The 21,092-nt window shown below is 37.4% G+C and overlaps 1 protein-coding gene across 3 annotated transcripts in view; it reads left to right on the top strand.

Annotated features, from left to right (window-relative positions):
- The window catches only part of CADM2 (cell adhesion molecule 2), a 607,683-nt gene that overhangs the window by 381,490 nt on the left and 205,101 nt on the right, over positions 1-21,092 (top strand). For 2 of the 3 annotated variants that reach the window (XM_032678665.1, XM_032678663.1), the window contains exon 2: positions 12,679-12,705. The exons of the other annotated variant lie outside the window; for it this stretch is intronic. In XM_032678665.1, coding sequence (XP_032534556.1) covers positions 12,679-12,705 — 27 coding nt within the window. The remainder of the gene's footprint in view (positions 1-12,678; positions 12,706-21,092) is intronic. 3 annotated transcript variants of the gene reach the window in all.

Below are 21,092 nucleotides of genomic sequence, written 5' to 3'. Positions count from 1 at the left end.
ACCACCTTCTACAACTGAGACCTTTATGGACTGGTTTCTTCTGTTTGTTATTGTTTGAGGGACTCGTGGTACTTTTCAGTGTAGTAGTAAATCTGAGGAATGGTCATGGCAAAGAATGATCCTCACTTTATTAATCAATAGGATTAATCAAACATGGTGAGAGTTTGATGTACAAGGTGTGTATCTATTTGCTTAAACATGTAGTGGCAATTTCTTTCATGTTAGTGTTACCTTCACAGAGCAACTGCTTTTACCTACTTGATTTTAAAGTTTGGACTTGATGATCTCAAACGTCTTTTCCAACCTAAATAATTCTGTCGTTTCATGTAACTGTGTAAAAAGTAAGTTAAACCTGCCAGTGCATTAGGGTTCTGTTTACCTTTTTACTTTATATATGAGACTTTTCTCTGTTATTCCTCGAGAGGCAACACTGTTGAGATGCTGTGTAAAATTTTCAGACAAGTGCTGAGGCACTGTAACAGAAACACGGGTCTTATTTACGATGTGTCAAATTACTGTTCTGAGAGTAGACCTTTTAGGTTGCATTCAGCCTTTAATTTGACTGAATTTAAATAGCATAAAACGCCTTTTAGTTGGAACTTGGCTCGCTTATTACGTCTTTCATTTCAATGAAAAACATTCAGATGCAAATACAGCTTGTTTGGACTGAGTACAAATGCCACTATCATGACTGATGAAGGCTTTTGATCACACATCTACAAACTGAAACCTTAAAAAGGAAGAGGCTATTTGGGCTGGATCTGCAGTGCCATGAATTATTTAGTTCCCATTATTCATAAATCTCTTTGAAGAGAAGGCTTATGAGGTTTTTAAGGAGGAGCAGTCATAGTTGTGTTGCCAGTTGCTATATATGCTGTGACTGACTGCATGTGCAAACTTCTTCTAATCTGCAAAAGTTGTGCTGAATATGAAAGAGGTGCATGTACGAACCTTTCAGGAATGGTCCTGAAATGCTCCTTTGGTTTCCTAGGATAAGAATGTGGATGCTCTGTTATTACCCTCTACTTTGGCAGCCTCCAAGAGGTGTCCAAGGCAAGCACATGTCTGTATAATTTGCTGAGCCACGCAGTTAGTTGCTAGGGGCCTTGGTTGGCTCTTGCAGGGCACATGTTCACAGCTGGAGTTTGTTCTGTGCTCCTTCACTGAACTACAAATCTCTTTGGGCTGCGTACTGAGAGCCAAATTAAAATAGCAACACCGCCCTCCTTTTTGCCTTTTTCTACTTCGTATCTTCTATTGCACAGTGTTTGTGCTACAAACAGGTGGTATTTCAAAATATTTCCTCTGTTTCCAGAAGTGATTAAAGCTAAACACTATATATAGGCACCATTCTGCTATACAGGGGGTTTGTGTGCTTCTTTAGGTCATTGTAATTGGGTAATAACGTTGTCTAGAAGATGCATGTTGGCAGAAATGTGAAGGAATTAATTTGAAATACTCAATGGTAACTTGTTTATTCTCCTTGCAGACTAGTTTAGTGTCCAGGGCGTGCAGGGGATCCATTTCGGGGGGGGGGGAGAGGGATTGCTTGTTTTTCAGGAAGGTTCCAGGCTGCATTATTGAGGAATACCTTGAGCGATAATTTTTCTGGTATATGTTCTTCCAAGACATTATAAAACCTGCATTATGAATCAAAATGCTGTGAGGAGTCAACATGCAGTTACTGTAGAGTTCAGAAATGTACAGGATTCACAAATCATTTCTTTACCATAACACGTTTATCATTGTAGGAGTAGTAAGAATATTTTACTTCATAAGTCATAATTGAGAGGATTACCCCAAGAATCACAAATTTTTCTGTAAATAGTCACTCTGACTACACTTAATGTCTTTATTTTCCTAAAGTGATATTATTCAAAAGTTTCTCTAAAGTATTCCATGGAACTGATATCATCTTTCATTTTTCAATTGACTGTATGCATTACTCTAACTTGATTTCATTCATTGTTGTCCAAATGTACCCAAATACATTATATTTTACAGGCTGTAATATATGTGTAGACACACACACTTTAAATATCATACATAGATTGTACATAGATTGCTTTATACTCTTTTATAGAGTATAATAATTGATGTTATTATATATATTATATCTAATATATATTTTTATATAATACAATATATAATTATATATGGTTTATATATATTATATAAAACGAGGGATATTGAATTAATAAATTTATATAACGTAGACTGTGGCTATCTTATATAGAAAATAGATTAAGAAAATATAGTAACAATATATATAATATAAAATATTACATGTATCATATTCATATATTCTTTATAAAAATAGGTATACATTTACATTATTTTGAATACAGGGAGTATTTTCACTGAAGTGAAAGGAAAAATAAATATGAGAAACTAAAAGTGCAATAAAAGTGCTTATTTTCCATATATAAGAAAAGGGAGTTGTTTGTTTTTTAAGGTGAGTAATGCAACAACCTTGTGTCAGTGTTAGAAGGAAGGAGCACAGGCAGAGACTATTGTAATGATAGTAAGGAAGTAATTGTTAATAAGATACGAAGATTTTCCAGTTGTGTTATTATGCTAAATATTCATTTACAGTTATTGTAGAGTCAAGCCAATCTCCCTATATGCTATATCGAATCATAGAATAGTAGAATTGACTGGGTTGGAAAAGACCTCCAAGATCACCAAATCCACCCCTTGATCCCACACTGCCGTGGTTCCCAGACCATGGCACTGATGCCACATCCAGTCTCATCTTAAAAACCTCTAGAGACGGAGAATCCACCACCTCCCTGGGCAACCCAGTCCAATGGCTGATCACTCTCTTTGGAAAGAATTTCTTCCTAATATTCAACCTAAATCTCCCCTGGCACAGTTTAAGGCCATGCCCTCTTGTCCTACTGCTGGTTCCTTGGAGAAGAGACCAACCCCCACCTGGCTACAACCTCCTGTCAGGGAGTTGTAGAGAGTGAGGAGGTCTCCCCTGAACCTCCTCTTCTCCAGGCTGAACAACCCAGCTCCCTCAGCCTCTCCTCACAGGATTTGTGCTTGAGTCCCTTCCCCAGCCTCGTTGCTCTTCTCTGCACCTGCTCCAGCCCCTCAATGTCCTTCCTGAACTGAGGGGCCCAGAGCTGGACACAGCACTCCAGGTGAGGCCTCACCAGTGCTGAGTACAGGGGAAGAATCACTTCCCTGCTCCTGCTGGCCACACTATTCCTGATCCAGGCCAGGATGCCATCGACCTTCTTGGCCACCTGGGCACACTCTGGCTCCTGTTCAGCCTCCTGTCAATCAGCACTCCCAGGTCCCTTTCTGCATGGCCCTGTCCAGCCACTCTGTTCCCAGCCTGTAGCCCTGCATGGGGTTGTTGTGGTCAAAGTGCAGAACTCGGCACTTGGCCTTGTTGAACCTCATCCCGTTGGAACCAGCCCAACTCTCCAGCCTGTTCAGGTCCCTCTGCAGAGCCCTCCTGCCTTCCAACAGATCAACACATCCCCAACTAGGGGATCATCTGCAAATTTGCTAATGGTGGACTTGATCCCCTCATCCAGATCATCGATAAAGACACTAAACAGGACTGGGCCCAACACTGATCCCTGGGGGACACCACCAGTGACCAGATCCCAACTGGATGCAGCCCCATTCCCCACCACTCTCTAGGCCCAGCCATCAGCCTGTTCTTAACCCAGCAGAGAGTGCCCCTGTCCCTCTTATATTTATTCAATATTGAAATGTTATCTGAAAGTGCAGATAACTGGAGTTCAAAATTTTAAGATTTCTCTAGTAGTATGTCTCATACACATTTGGTTCTCTGAGCTGCCTGATCTTGATTTTGAGTTTAATCTTCTCCCTCTCTTTTCAGTTACCCTTGGCTTATTTTCCCCCTTCTCTCTGCCTTAATCTTTTTTTACCTCACTGTTCTTTTTTTTAATTTTTCTTGCTGACTTTGAAGAACTTCTTCTTTTGTCATCTAAAATTTTCAGTTAATCCTAACTTATATGTGAACTTGCTACCTCTCCTAGGCTCAGCTTTTAAAGATCCTGTGCTACCTATGAGCTTCAGCCTTCTCGTTTTCATGCCACCAAAGTGACAGAACTTGCAGAATGTTGTTTTCCTTGCTTCACCTATTTCTGGCAGTCACTCAGGAGCTTTTGTTTGGCTCTGCCTCTACAGTGATCCGTGTACCACCGTCAGTGTGTCTGTTTGCCAGGTGCATGTGCTGACTATACTTTCACTGTGTCTACACACCCTGCTAAAGATGTTCTATAATAAGTCCTTATTTTGATGACTCTGAGACAGAACAGAGATGTTCATGAAATGTATCTGGTCTGGTTTTGAGGGACGGCCAACATGTAGAGCTAAAGGGCACATGGTAAAAGGCCCCAGCGTGGAACAAAGCTGTGACAAATCAGCTCAACAGCTCGTGTCAGCAGTCTGTGGATGGTCTGGTTAGGCTGGTAAGGTGTGAGCCACCCCTTCTGAAACTCATTCAAATGGAATGCAATCTAAAGAGAGTTTTAATATCAATGTAGTTTTCTAATTATGATTGTCGACCACCTAAGCAGAGCTTTTCAGCCCATCAGCTTAGTGCCCAGTAATAAATTTTTTTTTTTTTTTTATTTCATTGCTGCAAAAAGCTTCCAGATTGAATATTCCTTCACAGACAGTGCTTCCAGCTTTTTAAATGCCAACAGTTAAGGCCTACGATTGCATGTAGTAACCTGAGTGTGATATGGAGAGCCAGGACTAATGACAACTGCTATAAGCATAGATAAAATCTTAAATTAATCTTGCCTACAAATGATTTCAGTACAGTGGCAATATAATTCAAGGAAGACTAGAAATGCATTTAATGCTCAGATCAAACAAAACTGGGGCTCATGGCAGTATAAAGAGTATAACATTTGAAACAGTTATAGCTTTTTTGAAACTTTCATTTTTAAGCCTTTTAAACAGTGTTTTAAATTCTAAATTTAATATTGCTTTCTTTCCTGCCTGAAAAACTTAGTGGCTGTTTTATGAGTTTGCAAATTCTGAATATCTGGGAACATGGTTGTGATGTAACACTTCTTATATAGAGATACCAAGGGCTGTGATATTTAAAAAAAAGGAGAAAAATAAATAATAGGGAAAGTACCATGCAATTACAAACCAGTTACCTTTTCAAAACCTTCTTAGGGCTTACAGTAGATGATTTAATTGTAAGTAGAGGTAACATAAGGAGAACCCTGGCTGTTTGTCTAACAAGCTCCTTGCTCTGGATTACAGTATTTTTGATTTCATGCAGATTGCCTATTTTCAAACACAGGAACCATTAGCCCTTTGTGGGTTATCAAGCCTGTGGATTGTGACTAGAAACTAATGTGTGTAAGCACAGCAGACTGAGGACATTTCTGTTTGTAATAATGTCAGATAGCATATACATTAGCAAAAAAAAAAAAAAAACAACAACAAAAACAAAACAAAACAAACAACAAAAAAAAAGAACAACCTGACATGAGACATGAATGTCACAGGTTGCTCCTGGGTTGAGCAAAATGGACAAGGCGTAGTTTGAGGTGTTTTTCATGGATTGATCTGCAGATTTGAAAAGAAACACAAGCTTACTGCTTTACAGCTGCTTCTGCCCGATCACAGTCACACGATGGCAGCCAATTTGTGGCTAAATAGTTTGCTAAGTGTTTCCAAGTAGGATCTTTTCCTTCCTGTTTGTGCTGGAGACCTGACACACACAGAAGTTGGGCAAGTAGGTGTGCGTGCACGTTCTGTGTGATGAACGATTCTGATAGCTTGTCTGAGATGATGAATGAATAAATATCAAAGTTTTTCAAATATTTGTTTTAAGTTTTAGAATTTCTGCAAAATAGATCTGAGGGCTGAACTGAGTACTTGCGTTTCTGCCTGACAGAACCACGCTTATGGCCTTGCAGAGTTCTTTATTCTGCAACTCCAGAGTTGCCTTTATACAGACTTCTTAAAACATTGTTACCTTGATAAAACAGAATATAAAAATTGTATTTACTCTTGTTTATCAACTGTATTATTTATCTGCGAGTGAAATTTCTGTGATGATTTATGGAAACCCAGCTTGTGATAAAATTGCTTACTTGCAACTTACGTTGCTTGTAGAAGTTACGTGTCCAGCTGTATTACAATGTGCATAAAGTTGGCATTTTGGGACAGGCAAATCATGTTAGCTCAAATGCCTTTAAGAGGAGCCTTTAGGGCATGATTATAGTCATCCTCTATTTTCACTTTACAGTCATATAGTGTGACGTGTTTCCAGCTGCTGATGTGGATCAGCTACAGCTGGAACCCTGAACTCTAGTGATGTTTGGACTGTAAGATATTTCTGCTGATCTCCATCCTGCCAGCTGTAATGAGTATTGAGAACAAAATTACTATATTTAGAGTCTACTTTTCAGAAAGAAAATGGAGCTGCGTGTTTTTCAATATTTTGTGATTAGTGCCACATAATAAAAGTCGCTGCATGTGATAATCTCGTCAGTTTTAAAACTGAGGAAGACAATAAAGTGGAAGTTGAAAAACGTTATATTAAGGAAGTGGAAGAACATGATTTTTTAGGCACAGAAGAGTTAAAAGTTCTAATTTGCAAAGGGTTGTGTTAAAGAGGTTTGTGTTCTATTGTTTCTACTCATGGAAGGTATGAGAAGGGTTAAATAATTGAGCTAATCTCCTACATGGGATGGTTAGGTTGTATGTCAGCAAAACAATTCACCATTAAGAGGACAACTATGCACTAAAAGAGATTACCTGGAGAGCTTTTGAAGTCCCCATCACCACATATTTTAACAATATGTTTGTCAATCTGTTAGGAGAGGTCCAAAGATAACTCATGATGCTTCAAGCCCAGAGGATGCAGTAGCTGACCTCTTCATAAACCCTTCCAAATTAGCATTTTTGTCCCTTTTTCAGTTCTATCTTCAAGACTGTATTTTACGTTCTAAGAGGAAAAATTATTACAAATTACTATATACACACGTAATCTCTACTATATACCATATATTCAATATACATTATATTTTATACATTTAATGTTACAACTGTGATTAAAAAAAATCATTTTTTGTCATGGCAAAATCACATACTGTTGTTGCATTTCACTTCATTTGTAGTTTTTCTCCTGAACCCTGAGGGGAAAAAATGTGTTAAATTCTCAGAACCAAAAAAGTTCTTGGTTTTTTGAAGATCAATCGATGAGTTGAGTAAGTGAAATTTATCTCTTTCTGAGAGAAATTAGCTGATGTCATTTTAGGAACTTGTGTTGTGGTTAGAATGATGCAAAGATAGAACATGGAATAATAGAAGGTCACATGTTTCGATTCCATTTAATTACATTTGCATGACTGCACAGATTTTTAATGGTTATATAAATACAGAGAGGAAAGCTTATCTAGGAATATCTGGATTCTGATTATATCTGCAAATACCAGTAACTGATGTTTTAGAAATCTCCGTGAGAAGAGTGTGCAGAACTTATGTATAAAAAAGAATATTCAGTATAAAATGCAAAGGTATATCAATAAAGGCAATCATATGAGAGATTAGAAAACCAGAAGTGAACAAATTTATCTGTGACAATGTATCTAGGTTTTTTGTACTGTATCCAAAGCTAAAAGAACTCCTAAAATCTCAGATTTCTCTGTCGTCTGTCAACCACTCTTCTAAATTTTGGCAGCAATGTCTTCCTGAATGCAGGAGACTCAGAATTCCCACCAAGAATTTCAAGTGATGGTAGTGGTTTCTTTTTCCTTCAGTGGCTTTTGGAAAATGTTGGTTTTGAAAAAGAGGGGGAAAAGCATGATGAATTATAGCACTGGTATCCTTGCTTTGAATAGGTCTCTAGTCTGTGGCAACCTAACGATTTGCATTATTTTCTGGAGAAAATGATCCTACTAAGCCTTCTGTCACACAAAGGAGCTTTTCCAGTCAGAGAATTAGAACTGGCATTTAGGTGACCTAAATGATCAGTGATAATCCATCAGTCTACCCAAAGGGGAAAAAAAAAAATGTTCTTGTCATCACCACCCTAAAATTAAAGGGAAAATTCTAAATTTAGGTAGTGTAAAAATAATGACCTTTTTTCAGAAAACCAAAAATCTGCATTATATGCGTTATGTATTGGGTGTGTTGGGGAGCAGGGTTGTGTGGGTGTTTGTGGAGTTTTCTGTGGGGGTGGGAGGTATTTCTGTATGCTGCTTCTCTGGTCATTTTTCACGTTCCACTATCACGAAAGGTTTTAAGACTGGAGCAAAAATACAGATAACTAAATACATCCATCCTGTAGACTGTTGGTGTCTTAATTTTTTATTGAAGATGAGAGGACCTCCAGATTTGCTGGAAATGTACATTACTGTATTCAGGAGAAAATCAATGCAATGTGCTTTATGTGACATTATGTGCAATGTGACTTTCATATTGTTTCTTTTCTTGAATACAGTAATTACAACATTTAGATCTTAGACTGGTTTTTCCTCTGTCTGCTTTCTTAGTGCATGGAATAGGTGAAATGAAAACAAGACTGACCTCAAACCTTTCACTTTCCTTTTTCTTTCTCCTTTTGAAATAAAAGGTTAAGTAAGCTGGATATCAGGGGGAAATACTTTTTCCCTTTTTTTATTTTTATTGAGCTATTGAAGTAATTGGAAAGATGCAGTTTTTTCCAAAGACAGAAGACAAAACCCCAAATTGAATAATAAATCACATATAAGAGAAAAATAAAATAAATGCTATATCAAATCTGTCTAAAAACGTCCACAAAATTGAACACTGTAGAGACAGCTGAGTGTGGAGAAAAGATTGAACAACTTGTAGCCACCATTTATCAAAGAATGTAATTTAACAATTGTTGGCATACAAAAAGAAAGAAGTCAGGAAGATATATCACAGAAAATAAAGCACAATATATTATTGATATTTGAGAGCAAGGGTATATTAGGGGCTTTGAAATTTGAATCTAGCTTTTTATGTTCAGGCAGTGATTTTTAAAAAACATTGTTTCAGCAGCACAGCTACAACAGAATTACTTTTCTGATTTGAAAATGCCCTAAAAGCCTTAGTTCTGTGAAAATTAACTGCCACGACTGAGCACCCAGCATGGTTGTCCTCTCCTTTCTGGATCTCTCATAGTGGACTCCCCTGAGATCTCTGACCTTGACTTCTTGCTGTTCTGTGATCCCCTCGCTCTACAGACCTTTCCAACCTTTTTGTTTTACATATCCCATGACCAGAAGAGCCTTCAGAAAATACAGTGTGGTTTAATCTTGATAGAGAAAGTAGAAGAGATTTATTTCTCAGCCTTACCTAGAAATCTAGTGGCTCTGTTATGCCTTTCAACCTGACTTCGGAAAATATGGTCTTTTCTTCCCACTTTGTCTTTCTTCTCTGGTCTTTAAAATTTTCCTTAAATTCCACCAAAGGTCATTGTTCACACTTTTCTGTGGTATGTCTCCCTGTCCAGAATCAATTTCCTAAGGAAGACAAGACAGAGTAACTAAAGAAAAACACCCTTATAAATGGTTTTTACAGAAATCCCTGAACATACAGAAGTACCAGAAGTCATTTCCTTTCCTTTTTATCCATTTGCTGCTTGTCTTGTTAATTTAGCCAAATAAAGCATGTGCCATCCATATACAGCAAATCCTAGTTTTTAGGTTACATTGTACCCCAAAATGGCCAGTCCTAAACCATTTTACTTGTGTTACAGAAATTTCAAATCAATGTCCTACAAGTGTACTACCTTCAGGAGAGACTCACTGCCTTGAAGACTTTGTCTCTTTAATCAGCAAGCAAGGAAGACTGGGTGGGGAAAAAGAGAATGTGTTATGTGAAATGCAGAGAAATCAACTGCCTTGCTGATGACTTAAAGCAAAAGTGGATCCTTTGACTGTAACATTGTTTGTTAAAACCCACAGGTCTTTTGTCACTGATTTTAGTGGCATAAAAAGCTGAGTTATCCCACATCTGGTGCTCTAACCAAGATCTCACCTTCCCTCTGCTAAATTTCGGTCTTGCTGATGCTCGTTTGAAACATTTATCTACGCTTGTCTTCTATGACTTTTCATGGAATGATGATAAGTAGATAAAAATTTTCAAACATAATGGATATAGCTGAAAGCTGTATTCTCTTTACACAGAATGACAAGGAGAGCAAAGAGGGAAGAGAGAATTTATTTTTTTTTTTGCCTTTGGAAAGAGAAATACCTACCTCAGTGATAACAGTGAAAGGGAATTTTCCCTCATGCTAGGTATCAAAAAGATGGATTGTTGATGGACACAGCTCCAGCTAGTTGCCTGCAGTAGGCAGAATTATATTTTGAAAGACCGTTTTCAGCTAATTTGGCTGTTGTGCCATTTGAACTTTACGAATTGACTTGTAATTGGACCATGCTGTCAGTGGAAAAACTTACAAGTATCGAACATGACATTTTTAAGAAGGTTACTGTCATCTAGTCCTCTATTAGTGGATTTGCAGAGAGTTATAATTGGCCTAACAAGCCAAGTAACCTGCCCTACTTCCAATTATAATGTACAATCTCATTTATATCTTTTCTTTATTTACTGATACATGATAGGTAATAATGCTCTGTCTAGTGCACACACTTCAAAATAAAGCTGTCTAATCATAGAATGCATGGATTCTTCTAATATACATCTATATATGTATATATACACAGATTATATCATTTCCATATGCATATGTGTGTATATATATTTATTCTGAAGAATTCAAGTACATATGTATTTTAATGTACGTATTCATATATTCACACTCACACATATATCTTTTTTATTGAGATTAAGTATGTATAAAGTCTCCTGTTCCTTTTAAATTTCCTGTGGGGAGGGGGAGATAGTATTTCCTCCAGACCTTTGTTGAGTTTATATGAGTAATCTGACTAGAAGTGATAATGCATTCACGTGGATGTAATTCTCAGGGCTGAAAAAGAAGGGCAAGGGTGAGAAAATGAACAGGTTGATGAACTCGGTGCATTCATTATCAACTTATATTTGCATGAAGGAGAAACCGTTCACTTCTTATGAAATTAGAACGGCACCATTAATTTTGTTTACTGCACAAGCAATTTTGAGCATATGTAAGATTTACAGGCACTTTTGCAGGTGAATATGTCTTGTTAAATAGCCTTGTGGAAAGAGCTCTGCAGGAGCATCTGCACTCATTGTACCTCCCCAAAGCAGAGCTGTTTCATGAAGTAATGCTGAGTGTAGACATCATGAGACTGATTTTTTTTGTTTTGTTTTCACTGCCAGGAGAATTATGCCAATTCAGCGCAGTGCATCTGGAAATAAAGGAGGGATCAGTGCAGAAAAAAAAATTAATATCTGGAAAAACGACATTTTTTGTTAAATGTCTCAGTTTTCCAGCAATTCCTTCATATATATGGCAAATTGACCTTCACTGCTCTGTCTCCTTTTTTGTCTTAGTAAAGACTGATTGGTAAAACACCAGACCAAAAAAGCCCAAACCAAACCAAAATAAAACAAAAAACCCCAACAAAATAAAAAACTAAACAAACCCATAACCAAAACCAAACCAACCAACTAAACAAACTCCTTTAGGTATGAACAAGAGAAGCAAATAGAGCAGAAGGGAAATTGGGTCTTTCTCCTTTTCTTTTGTGCCTTTTGGTCACAAGTGTAGCTGCCTCTGACTTGTTAATAATGTAGTTCTGTGTTACAAGAAGGGCCAGCAGAAGAGGAATTACTTTGGGTTTCTTTTCTGAGGTGCCTTTTTTCCCTGGAGATGCTCCTGAATGAAAGCCTTTTCAGAGTGCGCTTGATAGTTTAAGGAGTTGCGGGTAGTATCTTTTTGTGTAATTTAGCTAACAGAGTGATTCCATTCTAACTTTGGGTCCTGATTATCAACAGCATTATCTATGAGCCTCAGAAAGCAGAAAATGATGATTCTATTTATTTTGGTAGTAGGGCAGAGGTTAGTGGAACATTTTAAGCTGCTACTCATGTTTTTCCTACCTTGTTGGGCATACACAGTTAACAGCATGAAACTGTGTGATTTCAGGATGCTCAAGGAAGACTTTAGTGTCTCTCCCTTTTTTTCTGAGTTTGAACACTGGTCACTGTTCATTAAAATCTTGTCTACCCCTTTTGCTTTGCGTGCTCCATTGGTGCAAGAACAATCTGAAGATACAGGCTTCAATGAAGAAAAACAATGATCATGTAACATAGGTTATAAATCATTGGAGTGTCTGCAGTTTAACCAATGTTTGTTTGTATCAGCTTCACAGAAGAATGATGTAAGATTTAAGTACTTCAGAATGCACTTTTGGCTGGGCAAATCATGCTGTAAGTTTTAGAATTCACAAATGTGTGCACATATGTTCTCACCTGCTTGTGATTAACGGTCCATGATTTTTCTGCTCTCCTTGACGTGCTTTTTGAGTGCGTGTTCTGATATATTTTCTAAGTTTTCAACACAGGGTTTCTGACAGAATCATAGATCTGAGCTATCTCATAACACTGCAGTGTCTCTAATAAATAGGTCAAATAATCCTAGAAACTGTGTTTGTTAGCTTTGAATCGATCGTGATAAAGTTTCTCTGTATTCTTACCTGCTCAAACTTCTGTCTAATCTATCTTTGTTCTCTTCTTCTTGTGCAATCTTTTCCTTGCTTCCAGTGGCTGCTACAAAGAACAAAGCTAGAGGTGAGTTTCTGCCTGCACTCTTCAATTTTTATTGCATGGTTCTGCAGCCCACGCATTTTCCCACAAGGTTGTTTCTGCTTCTCAAAGAAAAATATCTTTAGGTCTTATCGTATGACAGATTAGTTCTTTACGATTTTGTAATTGCACCTAAGTGCAGACTATTTTCATTGTTTTTATCAATCAGCACTGCTCATGCTGTATTTTGTTCACTGCTTTAATTTAGGAAGTTTTTAGGACAAAGATAAAACCAAGTGCATTGTAGTTAGATTTCTGGCTTGCATTGTAGCAATGCAGGGATATTTATGGCATTTTAATCAAAATGAAGATATTGCATAAAAATGATCATAAATATGTAAATGTAATTTTTATTTTTTATCTCTAATCATCATCATAAATATCTGAACAGAGAACAATGAACTCCTAAATGTCTCCTAAGCATTCCCTGTCTCCTCACACCAGTATAAATGATCATCCCTCTTTCTGATAGCATACCAGTATATAGAAAGGCATGCTATAATACCTACAGAGATTCATGACTTCAGAGCACCAAAGTGATTGCCACAAATCAGTGTGACAAAGAAATAAACCTTTCAGAACTAATCATGTAAGGTCAGCAGTGCTGTAAACCATTTCCTGAATTTCAACGAAGCAGTGATGTAGCAAATGTAACCTGAGGGATGTATTTTGACTTACATATACATATAAATCCATACATGCTTGTGTATATATATGTATGAAAATGTATTTATATGTATGAAAATATATTTTCATAGAAAAGCGTGAAAAGGTAATTTTTTTCTGTTATTTCTGTCAGATAAAATTGAGTTTTCTGATAATTAAACATCAGGTTTTAGGGCAAATATCTGTGCATGTTTACATGTATTTTGAAAGTTAAAACTCATACTCAGGATGTTTATAAAGTTTAGTTATATACATTGCTTAGCTTAAGATGTGGAACAATAAAGATAATCAGCAAAACCAACCAATTGATGGTGTTAATGTATTAGTATAATTAAATCAATAATTAAAATACAGCTCAGATTTATTTTTTTTTTAAACCTTTGCATGGCTTTTTTTTTCCTCAGAAACTTTGCATGCATTGAATGTCATGAGTGAGGGGAGTGAATAAAATTGAGTTCATGTATTCGCCTATGCATGCTTTGAAATTTGCTTTACTCTTTTCTGTACTGTTATATATTCAGCTGTGATGCTGTAAAACAATGGGTCAAGCCTTTAGGACCTTCATAATTAACAAAAAAAAGAAAAAAAAAAAGGCAAAACCAAGACACATCCACAGAAGCAAATTTTCAGCACAAATAAGCACAATCTCATCTGCATTCAGTGATCACTTCACATACCCATATATTGCCACTCGAACAGAAACTGCCCTGGAGGCACTGGAGTTATAGAATGAGTCAGAATTACTCATGGGCCCCACTCATCTGTGGACATTAACACACCCTTAGTTCAGAAGTGCACACGAATGTTGAATACACAACTGAAGCTATATTTGGTAAACTGGGCTTGACACTGTGATGTGCATTATCTTTGGAGCTCAGTTGCACAGTGCCTTCAAGAAGTCTTCAGCTCTTCCTTTGGTGCTGAACAGCCCTGTGATGAAGGCACCCAATACCCACAAGGAATTCAGTCTTGCAATAGTTCTATCTTTTAACAAAAGCATAGGACCTATTTTATAACCTCCTGTGGTGGAAGACATAAAGTAAACGATGTCTTACTGCTTTGCTTGTTGCTCTGTCTAAGCGTTAAAGACGGTTCTGTTCATCCTTTTAAAGTGTCACACTTAACTGGCAAACAGGTGTCTAACATGGCAGCAGAAACATCAATTCACAGCTGAGAGAATTCTCAGAAGGAATCTCACTTTTGGTACTTATAGTATGTAATCCGGCACTCTTTTATGTCTATGATCTTATTTGTGGATCTTCATCTTTCCCTCCTGAAAGTCTGGAATTTGTGCTGCCATTTTCAGCGAGGTGCAGCTGGGGCTCAGGCCTGCCCTGAGATCTGAGGTTTTCCTGAGCTCATTAGAAGGTGATATTCCGTGGGACCAGCTGTCTTTTGTTTGTGCACTGTTAGCATGGGAAAACTGCTGGTCTCCCTCTTCCCTCCCCCTCCTCGTGGGATTGTCGGTAAGGAGAACACTAGAGCCCTTGCTCTCAAACATTGCATTCAATGCTATTTCCTTTCAAGTATTTTCTCAGACTTTATTGAAGACTGCTTGTATTAAGTGCTGTAAAACAGCTCTTGAACTCTCTACTTTATCCTTGCTTTGTGGCACTTAGAATCAATTTAGGTCGGAAGGTCATTTGGTCTGCAGGTCATCTAGACCTAACTACTGAATAAGTAAAACCCTCTTAAATCTGATTGCTCAGAGCCTTCCAGTCAAGCTGAAGTATCTCAAGGATTTCACAGCTCCAGGATAGATTCACACAATGATTGCTTTGTTTTATCATGGTTTTCTTTTTCAGACTTTCCATTACCTAGAAGAAACTGCATGAGATTGTTTTGTGTTCTCCAGAAAGGGCAGATACTTGGATTTTGCATAGAAGGATGGATCTTGCTTTGGACTACTTTGGGCAGGTGCTGCCACAGCACAGTCATGTTTTGGACAGAGTACTTGTGACATTTCCAAGAAGTGTAGTTCAGAAAGATTTTAAAGGGTAGGGGCTAAAACGAGACATGAAAATGGTCATTTATGGCTCTTAATCTGATGAAGCAGAAACTGAAGATGCCACCTGAAAATCTCAAACTATCAGAATTGTTTCAGTGCATAAATACTGACCCTTTAAGAAGGACCATTGTGACATTTTGGGGGCAATATTATTGCAAATATCTTCTGGCAGCAGTTAACAATGGTTTCCAGGCTCTGTGGTCCTACCAGATCTGCTAATGACGTGTCAGTTTTCAGTCAGCAAGAGAAAGAGAGGGACCAAGTGTCTTCATTTGAATGTAATTATTTGAGGAATGGAGTTCTGTGCTCCTCATTTTCATTTCTTTGATACATTCTGTGGCCTCTACTGTTAAAAAGTTATTTCCAGAGCTGTCCCAAAGCTCACATAGTAAGGCACTTGGTTTTATAACCCTTCCAAATGCAAATTGGAATTTCTGGTAATTTTGGTTGTGGGAGTTGTTGGGTTTTGTGTTTGTTTCATGGCAAGGTTTGGGATTTTGTTGTTGTTGCATTTGGTTTTTTAGTTTGGTTTGGTTTTTTTAGTTGGGAATAGTGAGGATGAATATGGCAACCTCTTACTAAAAAAGAAAAAAAAAGAAGAATGTAAAGGCATTGCTGTTGTAGTAGGGAAAGACCACTCATCATGTACATGTTGAGAAGGACAACATTCCTTCCTGTTCCTAAGGCTCCTGAGGCCAACAGATTGGAAATGGTAACATTTCCAAGAAGATTCCAGATCCCTAAGAGGAGGCTGTTTGGGGAAAGATGTAACTGGCTTAACTTTATAGAATTTGTACTACCCAATCTATATAAAAATGTGTTGGTTTGGTAGCTGTTTCTGCTGTGCTCCTTTCCCCCATCTTAGCTATTTGACTCTATTTTTAATTTTTCTCGGTGGGAAATAACCTTCATATCATAGTCCCACTGCTTCTCCTGATGAAGTACTACTTTTGTACCCCTTCAGTCTCTATATACACAACACTGTATTCTCTCTCCACAACTGGTTTCTAGAGGAAGTCCTATTGATGGGAGATATCTTCAAACTTTTCTTCTATTTTAATATTACACTTTTAAGTACATTAAATGCCTTTACCTCTATTTTACTTGCTTCACAAGTTTGATATTAACTGTACTATTTTTTTAGCCTATTGAATATCCAGGAGATTTTTGAGATGCCTCTTTTTCTTGACTTGTGCTGCAAAGAAATTGTCTTTTGTCTTTTATCTTTGAGTTCCAGGGTTAAACATTTTTTTCTTTCAGTCAGTTCCTCTACAAATGCAGAGGTGTGTTGTTTCTGCCTTACATTTAAAAGAGGAGACTGATTTAAACTCCTTCTTTAAACATAAGATTAAATTTAGCTTTAACAATGCTACTTAAAACACACATCTTAGTCTCTAAGATAAATCATCGTAGCAGTTGATACACTGTCTAAATGCATCTTATCCAGGAGGCAAAGATCACTCTGGACTTTATTCACTTGATTTATTTTGTTTGTTCTCATTATGTCAATGAAATTGGTATCAGCTTATTTGAAGTTTAAATCAGGAGGGATCATGTGAAGGATGTTGTGCAAATATACTCTGTTATTGCCTGGGTAGTTGTGCAATGACTCATTTTATCTTTTAGTTGGGAATCAATTTGTTTCTCTGGACTTCATCAGATTTCCATCAATGGTCGTGTCCTACCCAACCATCTCTTAGATTTTCTTACAGCACATGGTAAAGTTTATTGTGTTGCTCTATATAAGTATTTGTAAATAATATTGGTAAATAATAGGTTTCATGAATTCCATTGTTTGGACTGCAAACCATATAAACCAAGATAAATTGTGTTGACCAGAATTGATTAACACTATTGGAAGACCTACAGGGTCTAAACCCACCACTTTAGGTTCTTTTCTTCAGAACATGTAATTAGACAAGCATATGTCTCATTCAAGGTAAAATTACCATATAATCAAGCAGGTAACACAGAGCAGCAGCATCTGTCCATGTTAGGAACAGGAGGAGATAAATGTACACAGAGGAGACACAAACACTGCTATTTGTCTTATTTGCATTATCTTCACAAATTCTTGAGCTATTCAGTTATTGGCATCAGTCAGGTATTAGCTCTGCTGTTGCAGTTTTCTTTATCGAGGGATGGATAACTCAGGGTATTGTATGGCTGCAACATTATGGCAAAAATTAAAAACTAGTGGAAGTGTATAGATCTTGAAAGTGTGAATCCAGTGTAGAGCCGGGATAACTCACAGTAGTTTGAAGGAGCATTTATTTATGGTTATAAGCTTTCACCCCTGAGACATGTAAAAATAAAAGCTTGTCATATTCCACCTTTACTACAAGGTCATTACAAAAAGCTTGCCAAGACTGTTGTAGTAGCACAGTGTGATCTGAAGCCTGATTGAAATTTTTCAGATATGCTAGTGCTGTAGAAATAGAGGAGCTCTTCTTTGTAAAATCTTATGATGTTTTTATTCAAAATACAGTTTCAACTTCTGAAGGTAGAACGTTCATATGTCACTTTAAGGTATTAAAAGCACCTTTAGTATTTATAAGTCATTGTACTTTTGGAGAGAACAACAAAGCTAATGAAGGCTTAATAACCATTCCTTTACTGCCTCTTTGGTATTCCCTCCCCTGTAGTTTAGTCACTGCTACCAGTGTATAACACGGGAGGTCCAGTGCTTTTTTCCAGTGATTAAATCCTATCTATTGGTTAGACCTGTGAGGTTGAAATGTGTGGATTTCATTCCTATGTCTGCCACAGTTTTCCTCCAGGATTTCTCGTGGAAGTTAAGAGTCAGAGTTTTCTCCCATTCAGCATTTCTGAGGGGGATGAAAGTGGTGCTGAAGAACAAAATTTGATGCTTATCTGTGAAGACAGTGGGCAGAAAAATAAAAAAAGTTTTGAAAATTAACATGTTAAGACTGCAGAGAGACTGTGAAGGCAGATATGAAACATTGCTCTTCCTGGCACGCTTTTGCTGTCAACACTTATGCAGGAACAGGTATTTGAGAAATTAATTTAGGCAGGAAATTATTATTGTTTCTGCAGTTCTTGGTCTATTTTGGTGAAAATAATATGGTATTTTCAATTTAGTGTTCAGTCTCTAAATATGACAGTGTGTTGGGTTTTGTTGATTTTTTTTTTAAAATCTTGAATGCAAAAGTTCACATTAGATCAAGATAATAGGTTATTTCACTGATATTTCCATCAGATAACATAAACCATTATAATTATGTTAGACTCTCAAGAAAAAATACGTATCTACTTAAGTATATTTTATATATGTCATTTGCCAATTTGGGAGAGAAAGCAGTTGTCTGAGTTGTAGAGGGGTTTTTTTAGAAGAGTCACAAAATATATATCTATACTTTTTTTTTTCTTAAAAACTCCAGCTGATCCTCAGAGGGGAAAAAACTGGAATCATAATGATGATAATAGCTCTTAACAAAGTTGCTCACTGCTCTTCGCCCTTTGCAATTATATTGGGGAAATACTTGACCCTAGCACCTGTAAGATATTTCCAACATTGAGACAGCTGAGATTTCCACATGATGTTGTGTGTACACAGCCCCAATGCTCACCACTGTGGTTCCAGCCAGAATCCTTCTGCCATTCAAGGTCCCAAGTTCTGCTATGTGCTAAGGAGACTGTGAAAATATGAATTGGCTTTTCTTTTCTGAGGTAGAGCAGCACCGGAAGCAGCAGTTTGACAAGCATATATGTCTTTACTGCTTTTAATGCACTTTATTTTGGTATGTTTTCCAGAACAGATGCAAAAAAGCACTGTTAACAGTGGAGGTAGAGTAACACATTCATTAAAGTTGCAGGTCATCATGCAATAAAGCCACTTGAACAGCACAGAAATAGCACAGGAAAGTACAAAGCCTCCCTGAAACAATATCTGTAGGGGGCAGCTATTGCTGTTGACATGTCCTTTTCATTTGAGAGACATCTACACTGAGCCAATATGTCAGTCATTTATTGACTAAATAGTTATTTAGGCAGCGTAGAAGAAGTTGGGATGGAGCAGATAATGTTTGTTTTCACACTTGTGAAGTGCAGCACAGTTATGGGAGAGGGACTCCAGGGAGGATGTTTCATTTTGAGGTGGACCTGGTTATCATTGACTAAAGCATTTTGTCAGTTCTTATTCCCCAGGTTTCAGATAGGCCACTCTTCCCTCCACAATGGCTAAAATGAATTCTGATTGCTTTTTTTTTTCCAATTTGTCTGCCCTCATTTGGGTGTTAAGTATTTGAGACCAGACTGTCAAAAGCAGTGTACTAGGAGAGCTTGCCATACTTGAATAGAACTCTGCTGGAAATGTGGTTCCTTTATTTGCTGTTTGAATGAAGGTACTGTTGTAAATCTAGTCATGGTATTAAGCATTGAACCCTTATGGTTATCTGCAGTGAATTTCTGTAGGCAGTGAGCTACATTTCCCATACGAAAGTATCATAGGACACAGACACATAGGACACAGACACATATTGCCATGTACTGGCTCAGTTAATTTTTCACATTCCAGCCAGACAAAACACTGCTTCAGAGTCCAGACTGTTAATTTAGGTACAATCAAAAGGATGTAGTGAGTTCCCAAGATGTGTTTGTCATATTTTAAACGTGCTGTGGAATTGCTGCGCGTGACCGCCTAAAATCTGGCAGTTGGATGGAGCTGCTGCTCTGAGGCAGGTTGTCAGCTTCTCTTTGTCCCAAATATCTGAATTCCTCAATTTTGTTGAGAAAAAATTTCTTAGAGAGAAAAGGAATTTGATAATTATACTTAAATACTGGAGAAAATAGGTAACAATTTGTTACAGTAAATCCATGGTCACTGATTTTTACTTCTCTGTTGATAAACACTTTTGAAAGCACAGGCTTTTCTTTTGGGCTTGGCTTTGTTCCAGAGTGCTTTTACGAACAAATGAAGTGGAGAAAGTGTTTTAAATACAAGGATTTTTCTTTTTTCCTCAAATGCTTTATTGAACACCATCAGACTTACTCTAATTCTCCACATTAACTCAGTTCTCAAGATTTGTTTCTTAAATCTCTCTATGACATCAGATCTTCAAAGAATTTATTTCACTTTAGTGGACAGTGGTCGGTGAAACACATGGTGTTTAAATGGCTGAGGATTCACTATCACTGCTAACATTTGTAGCTTTATATTTGTATTAGCTTACTTTCTTGGTTGAGGCATAAAGACCTCAATCAGCTAAGACTTTTTCATGTGTGTTACCATAGTTCCATAAGGATCTCTAGTTCTTTGTAAGTAGGCATTATGCTCAGCATTACTCTGGGATTCTTTCAAGGGCTAATAACTTCAAGGGCTTCCTCACATTTTAATGATGGACTGCATATAAGGGAAAGGTGGTGGAAAACACTTGAGCAGAGTACTTTGTAGGAAGTTTTTTTTTTTCCTGTGCTGTTCATACAGTGCTATTTCAAAAAATGATCATGGGATGATTTGTGCTGATCTATTGACCACAAGATCTGGTGGATCACTAGAGATGGAGAGAAATATGCAGTGTTTGCCTTAAGTTGTTGATTCTGAATTAACATCCTTTGCAGCAGCCAAGGGTAGAGGTCCTACCTAGGCTTTGCAGGTCCCTAACAGCCTTAGAGCTGCTGTTAGAAGTCACTGTCACTTTACCAAAGCCTGACTTTCCTCCTCGTGCTGGTTTAGATG

The sequence above is a fragment of the Chiroxiphia lanceolata genome, chromosome 2 (genome assembly GCF_009829145.1).
Source record: "Chiroxiphia lanceolata isolate bChiLan1 chromosome 2, bChiLan1.pri, whole genome shotgun sequence".
Lineage (NCBI taxonomy): Eukaryota > Metazoa > Chordata > Aves > Passeriformes > Pipridae > Chiroxiphia > Chiroxiphia lanceolata.
The sequence above is the reverse complement of the archived record's forward strand: the minus strand, read 5'-3'. Positions and strand labels throughout refer to the sequence as shown.